Here is a 19,281-nt window from a genome sequence, read left to right as displayed (position 1 = left end):
CTGGCTCCTGAGCGTACACCCCACTGCCTGTCACGTAGGATTAGCCCTCCTGAAGGAGTGCAGGCGTGCACCTGGCAGCCAGACAGTATGGCACCAGGAGGGAGAAGGCCTCCTGTTGAGCTACCACCTAAGCAGCCCCCGCAAGGCTCAGGCTTCCTCCCTGGAATGGTTATGCCGATGCGCTGACGTGAGTTGATGATCAGAGTGGAGCAGAAGTGGACAGGAAGAAGAAGTTTCTTTAGCAGAAAACATTGGAGGGCAGGAGAGCAGGCTTTTCTGAGGTGGACATAGTACATGAGCAGTGGGAAAGGGGCCAGGCACTGTGCTGCTTCCCTCAGTCAATCCGAGTACCCTGTTACCTTCCCCATGGTCTCTCCGATCCCTCCCATGCTATTCTGGGGACCATCCCCCTAGGATCCCATTTCTAGAACCAAAAGGCCTGGGTGGAGGACCAACCTCTCTTCTACAGCCCAGGGACAGCTTGGGCAAAGGGGACAGACCATGGATTCACCCATAAGTCAGCCCTGAGCCCTGGAAATTAAGGGACTCTGATAACTTGACCAGAAGGGCTATATTCACTAGAACAGCCCTGGGGAGTCCCAAATGTTGAGCTCCTTTGCATATACCCTGATCAATGTCATTCACTGATAATATGTCATTCCCTGGAGGCTAAATGGAAATCAATAATAATATGAATAATAGCATGTATATAGCACTTTAAGCTTGCAAAGTGCTTTATGTATTATCTAATTTGACCTTCACAACAACCCTGTGAGACAGGTGCTATCAGTATCCCAATTTTACAGAGGAGGAAACCAAGACTGAGAAGTTAAGTGACTAAGTATCTGAGGCAGGATTTGAATTCAGTTCTTCCTGACTCCAAGTCCAGCACTCAGATCCCCAGAAGCTCAATGCTATCTAACTAATTTTGAGACTTCCAGGTGCTTTTTGACATTTCCCTTAGCCCTCTAGCCTTCTAACCACTAACCAACCCAAGTGGATCTTTTTCCCCACTGAGGTTTCAGAGAAAAACACTGATAAAAGCAAAAAAAAAAAAAAAAAAAAACCATAACACCCAGAATCTGCTTTGAGAGGGAAGCAGGGGGATAGCACAGTTACATAGTGACCCCAGTTAGCTGGGTCCCGATTCACAAAAGAGAAAAAACAGAAATTCCCCAAAGGGTGAGAAGGAAAGGCAGCAGTACCTTAATCCCGTCCACTGGGTTATGGATAACGGTGGTTTGAGGCTCCTACAGAGGAAGGAAGAGATAGAGGAAGGAAAGAGAGGGAGAATGAGGGAGAAAAAAGGAAATAATGCCAATAGGAAAAGGAAACATTGAAGAGACAGAGAAAAGTGGAGAAGTGAAAGAGCATGATGAAAAGAGAGAAAAAGAGAGAGAGATGAAAAGAAGTTCAGGAAAGAGCAGGAGGGAGGTAGAAATGGAGGGGGGGGAAGCAAAAAGTAATTAGTTCAGTGAGAGACAAATGATTCAAAACAGAGAGTGGCAGAGTAAGGCTAGAAGAGAAATCTGGAATTGGATTAACATGAATGAAATAAAAAATATCCCAAACCATGTAAAGATTGTCACCCATCTCGAGAGAGGAGAAAAAGGGATGGAGAGCATGAAAACAAGAGCTGTGGGCTCACTTAAGGCTGAGAGAAGCATTTCATGTTATGTAGGTGAGCAGAGAATAATAGATTGCTGTGAGGACAGAGAGGAGCCAAAGGAAGGGTCTAATCCCAATGCCGGGGTCACTGCTGGGGTCTGCTTTAGAAGGATTTCCTCTCCCTTCCCCCATCACTGTCTGGGTGGTCCTCTCCAGAGGCTTTTCCCAGGGGACAGAACAAGGCAGTGGATAGTGCCGGGCTTGGAGCTATAGCTGTGGTAACCTGGATAGGGGCTCTTGGCAATGGCTGCCCAGGTAGGGAAAATCTATGAAATATCCTTATTTGGGGTTGCATGTTTACTCCCGCAGAGGGTCACATCTAAACCCAATCCAAATGGAGCCAACGCAATGTGGGACTTGTCACCCAGTGGCAAGACAAAATGGCGCTAGGGACCAAAATCCACATCACACTCCTTCCTTTGGGGCCCATTGCTTTCAGCTCAGTTTCTAGTCCAACTGTTCCATCAGTTCTCAATGTCACTGTGGGACTCAAGCTAAGGAGTGAGACTTGGGACTTAACTCCAGACCTTTACCAAGCAAAACTCACAGCACTCAAATCAGCCAATCTCAGGATCAAAACTTTCTTAGCAAACATCTCCTAGTAGTTGCTCTTCCATAAAGAGGCTAGAAGGCTAAATGGAGCCCCAAAACTGCTCAGCCACAATCACATTTAGCTGAAGAGGGTACAGCTATGTCTCAATTTGTGAAAACCCACCCAGTATTTGAAATGTTCAGTTTGCTTAAGAGATTAAATCTGTAGATAATGATTTGCTCTCAACAGAATTCACTGTAAGAATAGGGTTTACTTAAAATGTTAACTGACTAAAAATAAATTTACATACCACTTTTGAGTGACACACTAAGTTCATGAAAATGTGTTCTCTGGCCAAAGCACCCTGCTGTTGTGAATGCAAACAAGACATGTTTAGGGCATCCTTGCCAGATACATACTTCACATTCAGCAGAAGCCTGTGCCATCTTTACCAGCTCACTGGAGGCATACTGGGTATAAAGGGAAAGTAGGAAACATTCCTGACCACTCGCCAGGATTCACTGGTATTTGCCTGGAACAAGCAGTTTGGTAGCTAATTTGCAAGGTTGCTCTAGGAAGTGAACAATGAGAACTGACCATCCGCAGCATATCGGATGTTGTAAGGGGATGGTATATTTAATCTAGTTTGTCAATAGCAGATAAAAGCGATAACTAAGGAAATCAAGTGGCCAAGCATAACCTGGGGAAAATCAGAGGTTGCTTTTCTTTCCTTAAAAAGGGAAATTATGACATTTATTACAAGGATTTTCATTTTCTTCTCTTTTAAACTGGAGGGTAGAAGGAAGAGCAAACAAATGCTTGCTAATTGAAAAATGAAATCAAATTTTAAAAATTTTTTTAAGGTTTGGAAAGTAGCTAGTTCTTGTTTCCTAGTGGTTCTAGAGTAAGCCTTTGCTAGGTTCCCACCATTGGTGCTTTGTCCTGGGACTCTTTCCTTAAGCCCCCAGTTGAGTCTGTATGGAAAAAAAAATCTAGAATTTGCCATAAAATGTCTAAGCTTATGAGGTCAAAGAAAAAAGTGGCACTATGTGTCATTCTCAGCCCCATTCTGCCCTTTCCCTCACTCAGCTCTGGGCCCAAAGGTTAGAAAAGAGGCTGTGACTGACTGATTCTAGACCTAAGACCTGGCTTTTGGAGACTAATTCAAATGCTCTTGCAATCGGAGCAATGGCCCTTAATTTTCATTTTTACTTAATAGTTTTTTCAATAAATATTTATTTTCTCTTTCTCCAACCCCAATTGTTTAAAAAAAAAAACAACAACCAAAATAACAACTTTTGTAACAAAAATGCATAGTCATTGGGCAAATACCAAAATATTTTTATGTCTCATTCTGTACCCTGAATATGTCACCTCTCTTTTCAGAAAAAGCACGCCATTTTTTTTTCTGGGATGTGGAGGCCCCTCAGCCTGGGAACCCCAGGAGGATTTGACATCTGACTATGAATGGAATTAGTCCAGCAGGATGCCACCTTTCGTGGCTCAGATCTACTCCCATCCCCCTGAAATCTAGGGATCAAAAGCCTTTCAAGGACCCCAGGGAAAGATGTGCTCACACTTAAAGCTTCAGTCTTCCAAAAACAGCTGTGACAAAGCTGACTTCCCTTCTTTTAACATACTTTTGAAAGAACAATTAATGTTTAGAACAGGCATCTGCCTCCCACATTGGTATGATGGGGAGATTCTGAAGTCAAACAGAAAAATGGTCTCGATTGCAATGAGAGGCAGAAGGGATAATGGAGTGGCAAAGTGTCATTGGTGTGCCATCTCCAAGGGCCTATTTCTAAATGTTTGGGATTTTTTTTACTTTTTTTTTTAAGTCTGGCAAAATGGAAACATGTGAGAAGAAATATATTCTCAGCCTTGCTATGTTCCAGTTACCCTTTCTAAAAATCTCATGATGCTACAGTTTCCAATTCCTAAACTGAGAAGATAGCCTTTCAGATAAATATAGGAGATTGCCCAAATCAACATTTTCTCTCCAGAAAGTCCCCCCAGCCTACATGATGGGCATACAACTAACAGACTTCCTGGGCTTATTCACCCACCAGAAATTGTTTATAGCTCCAGACCAACAAGACTATCTAGATAATGGTCGTTCCTATTGAGAAATCTCTTCTTGTCACTTCAGGGAAATAAAAACCACCAAAAGATACTGGCCCCAAGATACTGGGTAGACCCAGACCATCAGTCTAACTTTTCCAATGGGGAAATTTAAATCTATCAAGTTTAGTAACCTGTACAAAACAATAAGAAGGAGGGGCAAAGATGATAAATGAACCTAGACAAGCTGTGTAAATTCCCTTTTGCTTTCTGGATAAAATAGCAATGTCTCATACTGAATGGCATTTATTCCAACCTCACCCTGTATTGCCAAACATTCCAGTTCCAGAAGGAGAAATAATAAAGGAGATATTAGAACATATTGTGTGACTCTGAAATTGGAGGGGCTGGAAGAGTGCACTGCTTCTCCCCTGCACTGGGAAATGTAGATTTTGCCATCTCCTCCCCTCAAAAGGGCCCCTTTAAAGAATGATTTAGCTTTTCCATAAAAGATTCCCATAGTGGACCCAGGTGACTAAGATGGTTGGGGGTCAGGAATTCACCCTTTCCAGAGGATCTCTAAATTTTAGTGTCTGAAGGGGCCTCAGTGGCCATAGCAAAGAAAGCATCCCTGCAACAGTCTGTCCATGCCTTGCTTGAAGATCTCCACTGATGGGGAACTCACTCCCTGTTGAAGAAGCCTCTGTCACTTTCAGAGAACTCTATTTTTTGGGAGGTTCTTCTTAATATCAAGCTAAATTTGCTCTTTTTTTCATTTCAAGCCTCTCTCTCTTCTGCTTTTATCCTCTGGGGACAAATAGCACAAGTTCAAGCCCCTTCCAGGATCATTTATCGATTTAGAGTTGAGTTAGCTCTCAGAGTTTCTACCCTTCCTGCTCATATGGTCATTTATCAAGAGCTGGAGCAGACCTCAGGAGCCATCTAGGTCCACCCCCTCATTCTCCAAATGAGGAAATGGAGGCTTTGAGAATGGTGATTTGTCCAAGGTCACATAGGTAACATTTGAACCCAGAACCTTTTCCACATTGCTTCTCAAACCCAATCCATACTCCATAACTCGAGACAGGAAACAAAACCTTTTAGACCCTCTCCTCTGAATTTCTTCCTGAGAATGATAGTTTTAACCTTTCTCTTCTTCGACCCAATGCTGAGGATACCGGGATTTCCTCCAGTCCCATCTATCCTTGTTTCAGTCTTTTCTCCCCCGGAAGTGTTTAACAAGAGGAGGAATATTCTGCCCTTGGTTCTTCACCAAACGATGAAGTCCCACTGGGAGGGGATGAGGGGCTGCCTGCGGCCTGTGCCTAATTCTGGACCTGAGAAATCACTCGCTCCAAGCCTCCCCCTCCCAGATAAGAAAAGTGACACTAAAGTGGGAGGAGCCCAGGCTCCCCCAGAGCTCATCAGCGACAGCTCCCTAGGACCTGGAGGTGGCCGAGAGGAATCAGCCAGTTCCTTTGGCCCCACGAGAGAATCTTGCCTTGTAGCAGCCCCTCCTTTCCCCGGGATCCCTTAAAGCCCTTCCCTCCTCCCGGCCCGGGAGCCCTCTCCTAAGTCAGGACGAGCCTGGAGGCCCCTAGAAGGGCCCTCCTGTGGGGAAGGGACCGGCACACCTCCACGCAGCCCAAGCAGAATGTAGGAAAGGAAAAAGGGGGGAAAGGAGCTCAGTACCAGGGCGGCAGGAGGGAGCGTCCCCTTGGGGCTGGTGACACCCGCGCTGTTTTTGGTGCTGTTCGTCTGGGGCTGTGAAAGAGGAAAGAGACAGAGACAGAGACAGCACACAGACAGAAAGCAGAAATGACATGAGCAACCTTAAGTCTGCAGGGAGGAGAGGGCGCCCCTAGCCAACGCCCCGCTTAAACCGAGTCTGGGAGAATCCGGGCACTGGGTGGGAAGGGGACAGGGAGAGGCAGCACTCCTGTGGCCCTCAGGAAAAGGGGGCAGCTGAGAACCGCCAGCAGGGGGGGATCAAGGCCAAAGCTCAAAGCAGGCTTGCCCCTGAGCCACAGGTTCATGGAGTGGAGCTGGGAGGGACCCTGGAGGCCGTCTAGACCAAAGCTTCGTAAACTGTGGTAGGGACCCCCTTTGGGGTCGCATAACTGAATATTGTGAGCTATTGCCGGTGAATGTCTTATTTGTACAGCTTGCACACCCCCAGGTCACATAAGCATTCCTTGGTGAAAAGGAGTTGCGAGTGGAAAAAGCTTAAGAAGCTCTGGTCTGGACCAACCCCCTTTGTACAGATAAGGAAAGTGATGCCCAGAGAAATGTGGCTGGCCCGAAGACCCAGTACCCCAATTCTGGGGTTCTTTGACTGCAACACGGGCGTCGGAGCTAAGAGCCAAAGCCGCCAAAGAAGCCACCCTGCCATCCCAGAACTGGGGGGGCCCAGAGAAGCCGGCCAGGGAATACCTCACCTTGACTCCATCCGCCTTCTTATTCAGTAAGCTCTTAGCTGCTGCATTGAGAGGGAAAGAGGAGGTATTAGAGCCAGAAACCACACTGTGAAGCAGCTTCTTGCTGCTGGTGCTGCTGGTGAAGAGACCCCATGCTTCAGAGGAGCTCCCATTCATAATGCCCATGGCCCCGGCCACCATTTTCTGCCTGATCCCACCTAATCTCCACAGGAGGAGAGTAAAGGGCTTGGAGGATTCTGTGTGAATTTTGGAGATGTCTGTCTATAGAGGATGATAGTGAGAAAAGAGTCCTTCCCTAACAAGGTGGCTCAGTCCCACCCTCCCAAAAAAGTCAAATTCTAGAATTTTCCAGAGATTTGGAACTGTCTCAGCCCAAATGAGGAGAGGTCATAGGACAGACTCCACTCTCATTTCCCTAGGTGGATGTTTTCACCCATTTCTCTTGTGCACGTATCTCAAAGCTCTTTTTCCCTTCCTCCAAACCCATGAAGAAAGTTTAAGGGTCCTTCCCTTTATTAGTGGTTTCCCATGGGCTAACTAACCCATTAGAAAAATATTTTCTGATCCTCTCTGGATCTGTCCTACTGGAAGGTAGGTTGGCCAGAGAGAGAGACTATTTTAGGGGCCAATCTCACCTGCCCTGTCTGCCCCATGTCTTTATTTAGGATACAGGCTATACGTGAAAGCAGGGGCTGGCAACTTTTGGAAAAGGGTATCTATTGAACAAGTTCCAGCCAGGATTTCTATACCCAGGATGGCCACAGATCTTCAAGGTTAGCCAACCAATTTCCTCATCAGTAAGGAGCTGTGTGTGGCAGTGGCAGCTTGCCCAAGTGCCAAAGAAAATTAACCTGAGCCCCATCATGGGTACTTGTGCCAAGGATTGGCGAACTGTACCCTGAGCTGCCTCTGTCCTGGGCCCCTCAGTGGACCAGGGCTTATTGCTCTGTAACAAGCCCTCCAGGTGGTCAGTCCAGATTTATTTCTCTAGCTTTGGACACCTCCAATGGAAGCTTCTCTTTACCATCCCTTGGGCTTCTTAGACAACTAAGAATCTCTTCCTCCAGGCCAAGGAAAACTTCTCTAATGCTCTAAAGAACTTTGCACAGAGTCCTGAGCCCACAAAAGAGGGATGACTTCTGAGCAGGCCAGTCAGTTAGATTTAAAAATTGGAATAAAAAGAGCTTACTCTCTCCCCATGTTGTTTTTTTTTTTTTTTTTGGAAAAGTAAGAGAGCATCTCTGATATCTGCCTGACCAAGTATGGTTTAGGGATTTTCTTTCATATTAATGTTGCATGGAGGCATTTAATGAATGGCTCAAGAATAGATAAAATTTGAAACGCATCTAGGAATTGTGTGTTCCAAATATCAGGCAACTTTCTGAGGAAGAAGGTCTCACATTCCCACCCACCTCCCTCCCCAGTGGCATCCCAGCCACACATATAATATTCCTTGGTTTCAAAGCAACATTTTTACCCCCTACAACCCATCTTGCTCTGATCAAGTTCCCTCCCCTCCTCCCATAACCCTCTGCCTTTTTTCCTGACCACATCAACCTATCCCCGACAAGCTTCTTGCTTGTGGTTTCCTGTTACGTTCCACAATGCCAGTTGGCTCTGGACCAGGAGGGAAAGGTACCTTGGGTGGTAAGACCAGGTACCAAGAAAGCAGACAAGAGGGGCTGACTGATGGATCTCAGAGTAGGAGAGAGAAGAGCTCGGATACTTAGAGGAAGAATGGAGACCCTAGGAGAGCTGGGGTTGGTGTGAGGTTTGGCTGAAGGGACTTAGGATTGCCAATTTAGATCTGTAAGAGACCTTAGAGGCCATCTGGTCTGATCTCCTCATTTTACAGATAAGGAAACTGAGGCCAGAGAAATGCAATGACTCGTTCAAAGTCACAGAGGTGGTAGAACTAGAATTTGAATCTGGGCCCTTTGACTTCAAATCAAGCATGTTCAACTTTACCAAGAGGGATCCCCTAACAGGGAAGAGAGAAGAAAAGAGGGAGCTCTGAAAGGTTACCGGTTCACAAGGCCCTGACTAGGGGCAGTGCCAGAGAAACAGTGAAGTTAGAATGGAAGGCAGGGAAAGGATGGTGAGTGTTTGAGAACTGGCCTTGGGCAGGAGAATGACACACAGGAAAAGCTCAAAAGCCTTCCAAAGCTGTGCCTCTAAACCAAATGAAAGTCACAGACTCCCCCTCCTGATGGAATCACACAGCTTCCCCAGGACCGCTGCCCTGCCAAAGTATGGCCTGAAGGTGCCATGCTGCTGCTAAAGCCTCAGAGCTCTTGTCCCAGACACAGATGCAACTTTTCTGGATCTCCCGGATCCCCCTCCCCACCATGAGGAACTTTCCCCCTATGCAGATTAGAGTCTAGGTCAGAACTGCAATAAAAAGTTGGCTTACCTTACAGAAAAGTAAAGCAAAAGAGACAGGCAGGTGAGAGAAGGAGAAAGTTGAAGGGGAAGGGGGGAGGGAGAGAAGGGAAGAGAAGACAAGAAAAAGATTTGTGTTGATTCAGGCAGAGAGCATATCTTCCAGGAGCAGACTCATAACACCCAAAGGAGAAGCAGAGCCAAGTTGTTTTTCTGCCCCTTTTCCCCCTTCTCCCCCCACCCCTGCCAGCCCATGCTCACTACTGCCCCCACCCCACCTCGTGTTCAAAAGGGTGGCCATACCAAGCAGCCATCCTAATCTGGCTGGATGCAGTGATGGTCAGAGAAGCAACAACCTGCTTTGGGGATGCTCAAACACAGAGGCAAAGAATGGTTTCTACGTTGGGCCCATGCAGTGGAGGGAACAGGATGAGTGCAGAAGCTAGATGCTCCCTGCCTCCAACCCAAACCGAGCTTTGGCAGTCCGGCTGCCGCCACCGGGGCCCGAGGGAGAAACCATCTGGGTCCCACCCCAGCTCTCCCTGCTTCTAAGGCTCCTGGCAGGGCCAGAAGGGCAGGCCAGGCCCCTGCAGGCCTTCCCTAGGGCCGCTCACAGCCACCTGAGTCAGAGGCACGGGGCCTGGGCCCCTGAGGCTTTCCCCAGCACAGCTTATTTTAAATACCTTGACGGGGTCTATCCTGTCCTGACCACACTTACTCCGATACTAGAAGGTCAGTGAAAATCCACTCAGACTCCATGGCACGAGTGCACAAAACACCTTCCTCACAACAACCTTGTGAGGAAGGCTGTCCCATCATCATTTCTGTTTTACTGATGTGGCAGCCGAGGCTCAGAAAGGGAAAAGGATGGGCCATGGTCATAATTAGTACCTGGGCCACAGCCCGGGCTCAAGCCTATCATTGCTCAGCCACACTGAGGGAGGTTGTGCAACCCATCTCACAGATGGAGAAACTGAGATCCAGAAATGTGAAGTCATGATCACATCACAGGTGAATGTCAGCGCTAGGCCCTTAGCCACCTTCTGACTCTCAGTGCCCTTCCCACGACATCATTCTGCCTCCCCAGGTAAATTTTTAGTTTCTTAAAGGCAGGGATCATCTCACACTTCCTTATTTCCTGGGACCAGCACATCGCTCTCCCCGTGCTCAGCTAATATTGTCTGTTACTGATTTCCTGGGAGTTCCTCCTCGTGCCTCTGTAGGGAGGGAGGACTTTTCATCAGCACTCTCAATGGCAGCCCCACGGCCCAGGGGAGAGCATGGAGGCTTAGAGCCAGGGAGACCCACGTTCAAATTCTGCCCCGGACACTTTCTAAGGGTGTGGCCCTGATATGCGTCACCTTTTGCAAATGGTGACAAAAACAGCACAGCATTAGTGGGAGGGCCATGGGAGATCACCCAGGTAAAAGCGCTCTGCAAATCTTCAAGTGCCATAGAAATGGTAGGTGCCTTCATTATCAAGGCTCAGATTCCTCCATATCTTGTTATTTAGTTAGTTCTGTCATGTCTGATCTTTTGTGACCCCTTTGGGGAATTTTCCTGGCAGAGATACTGGAGGGGTTTGTCATTTCTTTCTCCAGATCATTTTACAGATGAGGAAACTGAGGCAAACAGGATGATGTGATCTACCACTGAGGTCGGAGGAACCCAGGCAAGTCTGAGCCCTTGAAGCAGGGCTCCAAGGTCTACCCTCCCAGGAATCTCGAGTTTCCGGTGCTCTGGAGTGTAAGGATGAGACCTCTTCTTCCCCCAAGCTTGAGCTCGGCCCTTTTCAGTCTGAAACCTGTGAGCGACCACAATCTATCTGGCTCCAACAAAAGTTAAATGAAGTTTAACAAAGGTTAAATGAAGTAAATGTGACCCTTCCAAAGGGGATAGCAGTATGTTGTGAATGCATTTGCCTGACTCCTTGAAAGCTTAATTGCAAACTCCTTCCCTCAACTTCTAAGGGTATTCAAAAGATTTTAAACTCCGGGATGAGCACGTTCTTGGGGATTTAGGGAAGGACGCAGGAGTTGCTGCATTATTCAGAAGGAAAATCTGTGGGTTGCGGGGCTAGCATTGCAGCCCACTTCCCAACAGGCCATCCTTTTGAAGGCCAAGTCTGGATTGAGCAGTTTGGCCTGGGTCCCAGGTCCTGTATATCCCATCCTGGGCTACTAAGTCTCACATTTCACACCAAGAGAACCCATACCTTGCCCTGGCACTTGATACAAGCCAGGTCACTGCATGATAGGTTACAACAGACATTGCTGTTTACAGCCATCCCAGACAATAACTTTGAGGATTGTAGCGAGGAGTTATAAATTTTAAGGCCTGAGCTTCAAATCAAGAGCTCATGGTTCAAGATCAGACAAATGCAAACTTGAACGTGGCTCACCACATGAGTTAGTGACTTCCTAATCAGCATTAATCTATATAGCTCATGCCTTCCTGATTCTTTGGCATCCACAAATGAATTCCTTCAAGCAGAGATGGGACTCCTTTTTTGATAATAATAGCAGCTAACATTTATATGGCACTTTAAAGTTTGCAATTATCTCATTTTATCCTCCCAACTTGATGAGATAAATGCAATTATTATTTCTATTTTATAGAGTGGGAAACTGAGGCTGCCCGGGAGGCAGAATTCAAACTTGTGTTTTTCTGACTCCAAAACCTAGTGCTCTATAACCACCTCTCAGAATTTCCTGCCTTCCAGCTTAGTGCATTAATCATCACACTGCTTTGGCACGAGAAGTTGCCATCCTTCTCCACTTTGACTTAGAATCAGTAAGAAGGAAACCTAGCAGCCAATTAATCCAACTCATACTCAAAAGGATTCCTCATTATATCATACCCAGGTAAGATCATCCAGCCCCTGCTTAAAGAATTTTCATGAAGGTTAACTTTTCCCAGGGCTTTTCCCATGACTCCCATTTCACATTAGAATTATTCTAATTGTTAGGAAGTTTTGCTTCTTTCCCTGATATCAACCAAAATTTGTCTCTTTGCAAATGTATCACCATTCAGATGCTATGAACTTCTTGAAAAATAGGGGTGATGAGGGAACAAGTTCCAGAAGAACACAGGAAAGACCACATTGGCATAGGCCCATGGTCCATACAGACTAGGACATACAGTGGGAGGGTATAGCTATTCTCCCCAATAGCCTACCCTAAAAGTCCAGTAAATCCTAGTTTCTATTTAATAGCTGTTCAGGGTTTTTTATTTCTTTGTCCAAATCCTTTAGGATTCCTGTCAGAATCACCTCCTCAGGAAATTTTTTGCTAGGCTGGATTCCTATGTAATAAAATAGGAAGGTCAGAGAACTTGGGCTCCAATTATGCCTTTTTCCTTTTGCTATGTGACATGGGGCAAATTTTTACTCCTTCAGCCCTATTTCCTCATCTGTAAAATGAAAGCATTGGAAGATATGATCTTTAAGGTCCTTTCAGCTCTCAATCTGACAAAATCCACTTCTCTGTCCTCCCAGTGTCCACAGATGTGATTCCTGATGAAAGAGGGGAGAGGCAGGTACAGATGGCTCAGGTGCACACATTTCCTGTTTTCTAGCTTCTGTAGTAGTAGTAATCAGCTTTAGATCTGACCATGAAGTAGACCTGTATTACCTCTTGCTAACTACTGCATTAGACTTCAAATTTCTTTTCTCTCTGAAATACTTTTCACACACTGTTGAGAGGTAGCTAGCATAGTGCATAAGTTGCTGGACACGGAGTCAGAAAGACTTGAATTCAGATCTCACCTCTGACACTGTGTGACCACAGACAAGTCACTTAAGTTCTCTATAAAGATAGGGATTGTTTCCATGTCTCCACAAGGTCTAGAATAGTTCCTGGTACATATTAAGTGTTGAAATGTTAGATTTTGAATGTGCAGCCATTATAATGTTTCCTGCTATATGACCCTGGGCTGCAAGGGTCTCAGGGACATCACTGTAACATGGTTTGCTAGCATCTGCCTCCCAGTTTGCTGGGATCAAATAAGATAATATATGCAAAGCATTCTGTAAGCCTTAAAGTGGTATCTGAATATAAGAAATGATTATTACTGAATTTCTAATCTCATTTGATCTTCATGACCCAATTAAGTTTTTACTGTTGTCATTTCAATTGTGTCCAACTCTTTGGGACTCCGTTTGGGGTTTTCTTGGGCAAAGATAATGGAGGAGTTTGCCATTTTCTTCTGCAGCTTATTTTATAGTTGAGGAAATAGGGTTAAGTAAATTGCCCGGAGTTGTACAGCTAGTAAGTATCTGAAGCCACATTTGAACTCATTTTCCTAACTCCAGACCCAACACTTTATACACTGAGCCAGAGATACTGTAGTTGAAGACTCAGGATTAAAAGGATGAAGTGATTTGTCCAAGGTCACAAAAATGGCAACTGGTGGCTGCTGAATTCAAATAGATGATGCTCTTTCCACAGCAAGGGCTATCTCTAGTCAACAGCTGAAATTAAAAGAAGCTAAATATGTCAAACCACATTTTTATCCCATATGCAATCCATCTGATAATGGACAACTAGAGAGATTTTGCTGGAGGGAGAGAATGGTCAGTATTCCTTCATATTACCTCTCTAAACTATTAATTTAATTCTTCAATTATTTAATTCCACCTGAATACTGATTTCCCAGGGAGTACATGGATTTACAACTTTCTTCAAGCTTTAAAAGTACAACAGGAGATCTTTATTGAGGAAAGGGGAATTCCACCAATAATAATTTCATCGTGATTTTACAAATAACTAAACTGACTACTTCATAAGACAATGTTGTGAGGCTCAAATGAAGTCATCAGATCATAGATCTAAACTAGGGAGGAATCTCAAAGAACATCTAGTCCAACTCTCTCATTTTACAGGAAAGGAAACTGAGGTCTTAGGGAAATCAAGTTATTTGCCCAAGGCCTCACAAGTGGTAAAATGTGAGGGAAAACTGATTTGTGAATTGTGATGTATCAGCTACACTCATTGATGGCAATCTGAAAAGGATCTGAAGGGCTATCTAACCTTTTAATTTTACAGATGAGGAAACTGATTCCTAGAGAGATGAAATGACTGTCATGGCCAAAGTCACACAAGCTATAAGTAGCTGGGCTGGGATTTGAACCCAATTCTTCTAACCCCTTTGGTATTCCACAATGGGGCTCATATTCTGGGAATATAATAGAATGGATGTAACATCTTTTTACATGGTTAAGAGGGGTTTTCTCTTGTTCCAATACCTTCCTGGTAATTTCTAACTTTCTGTTGGTTTGAGGACTTCATGTCTTCAAGGAATAATCCATAAAGGTTCCAAGATTGTATTCCTGGGAAGTTATTATGAAAAAATTCATAGGATACCCTCCAAAGCATAGCCTAGTATCCTTTCCATGCAGCCTGGCCTTATTCCTGTCTCTACTGATGTTCACTTGCCATTTCCTGATTATTATCTACCCTCAAAAGTTCCCCTTATTTGTCCCTATTAGCTAATCAGAAACTGGAAGAGCAGAAGGCCATTTGAAAACTTGGAGCTTTGTTGTGCATGACTGTATCCTCCCAGGTCGATTATAAGAGTTTAAGATGAAACTAATACTAACACCTCTGTGGATTTTAAAATTATTTTTAATTCTCCTTAACAAGACAAGATTTCTATTACTACCTCCATTACACAGTGAATTTTTTTTGGCTCTACAAAATTCTAAATATTTTATTCTGAGTTATTCCAGAAATCAATTAAGTTTCATTTGAAAATGGAGGAAAGAAATTTTTTCCCTAACTCTCTGGTTCTTCATGGCTCTCCCCTGAGGGAAGAATTGACCAGGAGGATCATAAATTTTAAGCTGGTGAAGCCTTCAAGGACATCATTGAACTCCCTCAATTTGTAGATTAAAAAAAACTAAGTCCTCAAAAGTAAAGTCACAAGATCACACAAGGTCAAAAGTGACAGACTCAAGATTTGAACCCAGTTCCAAATCCAGTGCTCTTTTGATGTCACCACATTATGTGTGAGCTACTTCATTGTTTTGTATGTTTATTGCCTTTTGCTTTATTTATTTGTTTTAATAGTATTTTATTTTTCCAAATACATGCAAAGATAGTTTTCAACATTCACCTTTGCAAAGCCTTGTGTTCCATATATTTCTCACTCTCTCTTTTTGCTTTATTTAAACTAAGGATTCTTTGAGAATGGCTACAGCTGTCAACCCACAGAAAGTGGCAGCCAATGTAGCCTGTTGAAGGTAAGAGGCAAAAGTAGTCAATTTTTCCTTAATTGTCCTCCCCATTGAACAGGGAACTCTCAGTGAGATAGCATCTCAAACCCAGAAGGACAAATGGAAAAGGAGATCTTATTATAGTCTCCTCTTGCCTTCAAGGATATGACCCTATAGTACAGAGGTAATAGCATCCTCTAACTTCATAACATCCTCTCTAAGTCCTTTATAACATTACATTGTCACAATAAGACCTTGCTAGATATCTGTGGGTGTGTCTTACCACAAAATGAACTTTGGTCTCTCAAATAGCTCATGAGGATTATGACATTAGACAAGCTTTAAAACTCTGGCAACAGTAGAACTCTAATGCTCACTTCATGAAGAAACAAATGGCTAAATTCTCACTAACCAAGCTGCAGGAGATAATCCGTTTGAGGTAGGAAGAGGTTCGTTAGATCTACCAAACAAGGAGAGCTTAACAGTTGTACACATTTCAAGTGCCTGCCAACATCTTAGATCATAAGCTCTCTCAGGGGAGGGGCTGTTTCATTTTTGTCTTTGTAATCCCTGGACCTAGCTATAATGGCTGTTAATTACTTTGGGATCAAAGATCATAGATCTAGAAATCTTGTCCTGTGTTCTCATTCTGCAGATAAGGTGAAGAGGCTTGCTGGTAGAAGGGAGAACTAGGGTTACATCCTGGAAACTCTAATTTCACTTCCAATATTTCTTCTCTTGTAGCCCACTGACAACTACTTCTAAGGAGAAGAGATATCTGATGTCTTATTTCCCTCAAATTTTTAAAGCATTCATGAAAGAGAGAGGGGGATAGTTCTGAAATCATTGCTCAGAACTGTGCCTTATGACCAACTCTCACTTTATCTGAAGATGACACTTGGGAAATGGGAGTTTCTATACCTGGGGGCTCCTCCCAGTGGACAAAAATCCACCATCCATCCAATCCAGGTATTGGATTTGAACAGGTAGGGACCCCAAGCCCTGGGCACTCTGCTTTCCATTTGCTAAACCAAAAGGCACAGATTTTAAGGGCTATCTCAAGCCTTCCTGGCTGTGCTACCCAGAAGTCCCACTTGTGTTCCTTGCTAAGCTCTGACCTTAGGCCACTCTGGGACCGCCATGCTGAGTTCCTTCCCCCATGCAGCGCCATTACTCACACTGACAAAGCAGAAACCCTGCTAGGGTCTGGTGGGCCCTGGGACATGCACACAAACTCATGCATCGTTCACCACATTCAACCTGCAAGCAATATCGGCATTCGTCACCAGCTAGAGCTCCAGGCGTGGAGTGAGGCTCAGAGACAGCCTGATCAAGAGGGTACTGACTGAAACCCTTTATACCAAGGAGCTGCCGGCTCCATCTAGCTCTGGTTCTTCCCTCCCCACCCTCCCTCATCTCCAGATTCCCTCATTCCACCTCAGAAAGCCTAGCAAACCTTAAAAAAGAGGAGCCAGCATCAAGCTCCAGCCTTTCTGTAGAATGGAGAGACAACTAATGAAGTCTGTTTCAACCACCGCTCTCCAGCCTGTGATCCACTCAAAGGAACCGCCTTTTAGGGGATATTACTGGTTTTGCTCCTTATCAGAGTATATAGCTCTTTCCCTGGTAGAAACTTTGAGAGTTACATCCTCCCTGGTAGGAAAGGAAAAGCATCCCTGGGGAAAGAAACTCATGGTCTTATAATTTAGGGACATGGAAAAGATTTTAGCATCCTTTGCTAGAGGGAAAGAGGACTCTTTGTTTGTTTGTTCATATTACAGGCTATTGACCATGGAATCAAAAATTTAGAGCTTAAAATGACCTCAACGGCCATCTAATATGACCACTTAGTTTTATAGATGGGGAAAATGAGGTCTTGGGAAGTGAAATAACTTACCCAAGTTTACAAAGTATCAAAATATATACTATATTCTTTCCTCCATATACCATACTGTACCATACTATCTCCATCGAGATGCACTTTCAGAAGTGCTATATGAGGTCTCAGAGTCTAATTCCATCTGGCATAAGGAAAGGCTGACATGGAGAGGTCTTGTGGAAATGCTTTTCTCTAAGAGTCTAAACATTTCCTCCCCTAGAAAATGCTAATCCTGTGATCTATATCCCATATAGAGGAGTGTTCCCACCTTGATTGCTCTCCTTCCACCCCACCGCACCATCCTGCCTTCTCCTGCCCTTGGGCAGGAGGCCTTTGCTCAAGGAGAGGTCTTTTACTATCTCATCACAAGTCTGTGCTAGGCTGGGACCTCTCATCTACATTCTGTTGCTGGACTCCCAGGTCTGAGCCAGCAAATCAGGGAATCAGGGAATCAGAGAATGGTGAGGTGGGAAATGGACCCTGGACCTCATCCACTCCAAATTCCTCAATTTATGAGGTGGAACCTGAGACCCAGAGATATGAGAAGACTGGACCAAGGTCACACAATAAGTTAGTGACCAAATAAACTACAAACAAAACTTGGGGTTCCCAGGCCAGTGATGGAATTTCCAAAACCCATATGGTCCCAGGAAAATCATTTCTCAGCCTCAAGGAGCACACCACAGGAAAAATGGGCAGGTTTTTCACCAAGCTGGACATGTAGCGGGCTGAGAAGGGGTGAGGCAGGAAGGAGGATAGTATTCAGAGGAGGAGATTTCAAATGAAACCCATCAAGACCATTCTCATGAAGGACCAAATCACAACTGAGCCACAGAATAAAGAATAGAATTCTTCCTGGAAGTGGCAGACGAAGCAGGGCTACACATGCATCATGGGAAACAAGGCAATACTAGATTGCAGGCTCCTGTACTTACCGGTCCCAACCCAATGCAGCCATGGGTTTCCCTGGACAGAGCCCATGAGGGGCTAAACAGAGAGTTCCATAGGCAGTGACTAGGATGCCACTTTCTTTAACCTTAGAAATGGAACTCAGGGCCACAGGTCCCCATAGGAGAAAGAAGGGTACATTCAAAGGCTGCCTAATTGGGTCCTAAAACCTGGATCCTATCGCTCTCATTCCCAACCCTCCTTCTCTGGTAAGTTCCTCCTGTATTTGCTTCTCACCACTACTTGCTTTAGATTCAGCAGTAGGGGCAGCTTGGGACAGGAGGTGAGGATGCTGGAGCAGGAAGCTGAGAGCCTTAGGATGAGAAGTGGCAATGAGTCCTCCCTGTTCCCCTAGGGCTACAGAATCCAATCAGGGGCTAAATAGTAATTATGAGAGGCCCAAAGCCTAAAACTGGCTTTTTTCCTTCTCATTCCACCTCTGCTCCTGTTCCCCATTCAGGATTCCAGATTTGCCCAACAGCAACTCTGCACTGCTGTGTCAACATAGTCCTGAACAGGGGCCATTGCAGGCAAGTTCCAGAAAGCAGTAGAATCCCTGAGAAGGTGGATGTTTTTGAACAGATACTCTATATAATAATTCCAAGACCAGGAGACTCTCAGGTCTTATCAGCAAAGTGCTTTTCTGAGAGGGTAGACTCTTGGTCTTTATGATAGTTTCTTTTTTGTTCCTATATCTGCAGATGAGTAAAGGGGTAACACAGCTGGGCGTCCTAGTTTTCTGGCTGCAATCAGGGAGACAGTCCCCAAAGCCTTAGCAGGGAGCTGGGCACTGGCTGGATGAGCTGTATATGATGGATGGAGTTGCATGCTGGTTGAATTTCTAAGCAGGTGGTAGGTGAGGAAGGGATGGGAAGGAGGGCGGGACTCTTCAAGACACGTCTACCTTGTTCCACCAACCCCATGGTGGCACCGGAGGCCGCAGCTGACATTGTGGCCGGAGCGGTGGTCTGTCTGCCCACTGTTAGCACCAGGTTAGAAAACAAGGGAGAAGGAAAGCAGTGAGGGGGAGGGAGGGAAGGAAGGAAGGAAGGAAGGAAGGAAGGAAGGAAGGAAGGAAGGAAGGAAGGAAGGAAGGAAGGAAGGAAGGAAGGAAGGAAGGAAGAAGGAAGGAAGGAGGAAGGAAGGAAGGAGGAAG

At 45.1% G+C, this 19,281-nt stretch overlaps 1 protein-coding gene across 17 annotated transcripts in view; it reads right to left on the bottom strand.

The window, feature by feature from the left end:
• The window catches only part of CAMK2B (calcium/calmodulin dependent protein kinase II beta), a 287,804-nt gene that overhangs the window by 38,995 nt on the left and 229,528 nt on the right, over window positions 1–19,281 (bottom strand). For 2 of the 17 annotated variants that reach the window (XM_051976444.1, XM_051976454.1), the window contains exons 13-16: window positions 19,030–19,104; window positions 6,703–6,740; window positions 5,957–6,028; window positions 1,206–1,250 (exon numbers count right to left, since the gene is read on the bottom strand). In XM_051976444.1, coding sequence (XP_051832404.1) covers window positions 1,206–1,250; window positions 5,957–6,028; window positions 6,703–6,740; window positions 19,030–19,104 — 230 coding nt within the window. Of the gene's footprint in view, window positions 1–1,205; window positions 1,251–5,956; window positions 6,029–6,702; window positions 6,744–19,029; window positions 19,105–19,281 lie in introns of all 17 variants that reach the window. The other 15 variants (XM_051976445.1, XM_051976455.1, XM_051976446.1 and 12 more) reach the window with 8 other exon arrangements.

Source organism: Antechinus flavipes, chromosome 2, assembly GCF_016432865.1.
Source record: "Antechinus flavipes isolate AdamAnt ecotype Samford, QLD, Australia chromosome 2, AdamAnt_v2, whole genome shotgun sequence".
In the NCBI taxonomy this organism is placed as follows: Eukaryota; Metazoa; Chordata; class Mammalia; order Dasyuromorphia; family Dasyuridae; genus Antechinus; species Antechinus flavipes.
The sequence above is the reverse complement of the archived record's forward strand: the minus strand, read 5'-3'. Positions and strand labels throughout refer to the sequence as shown.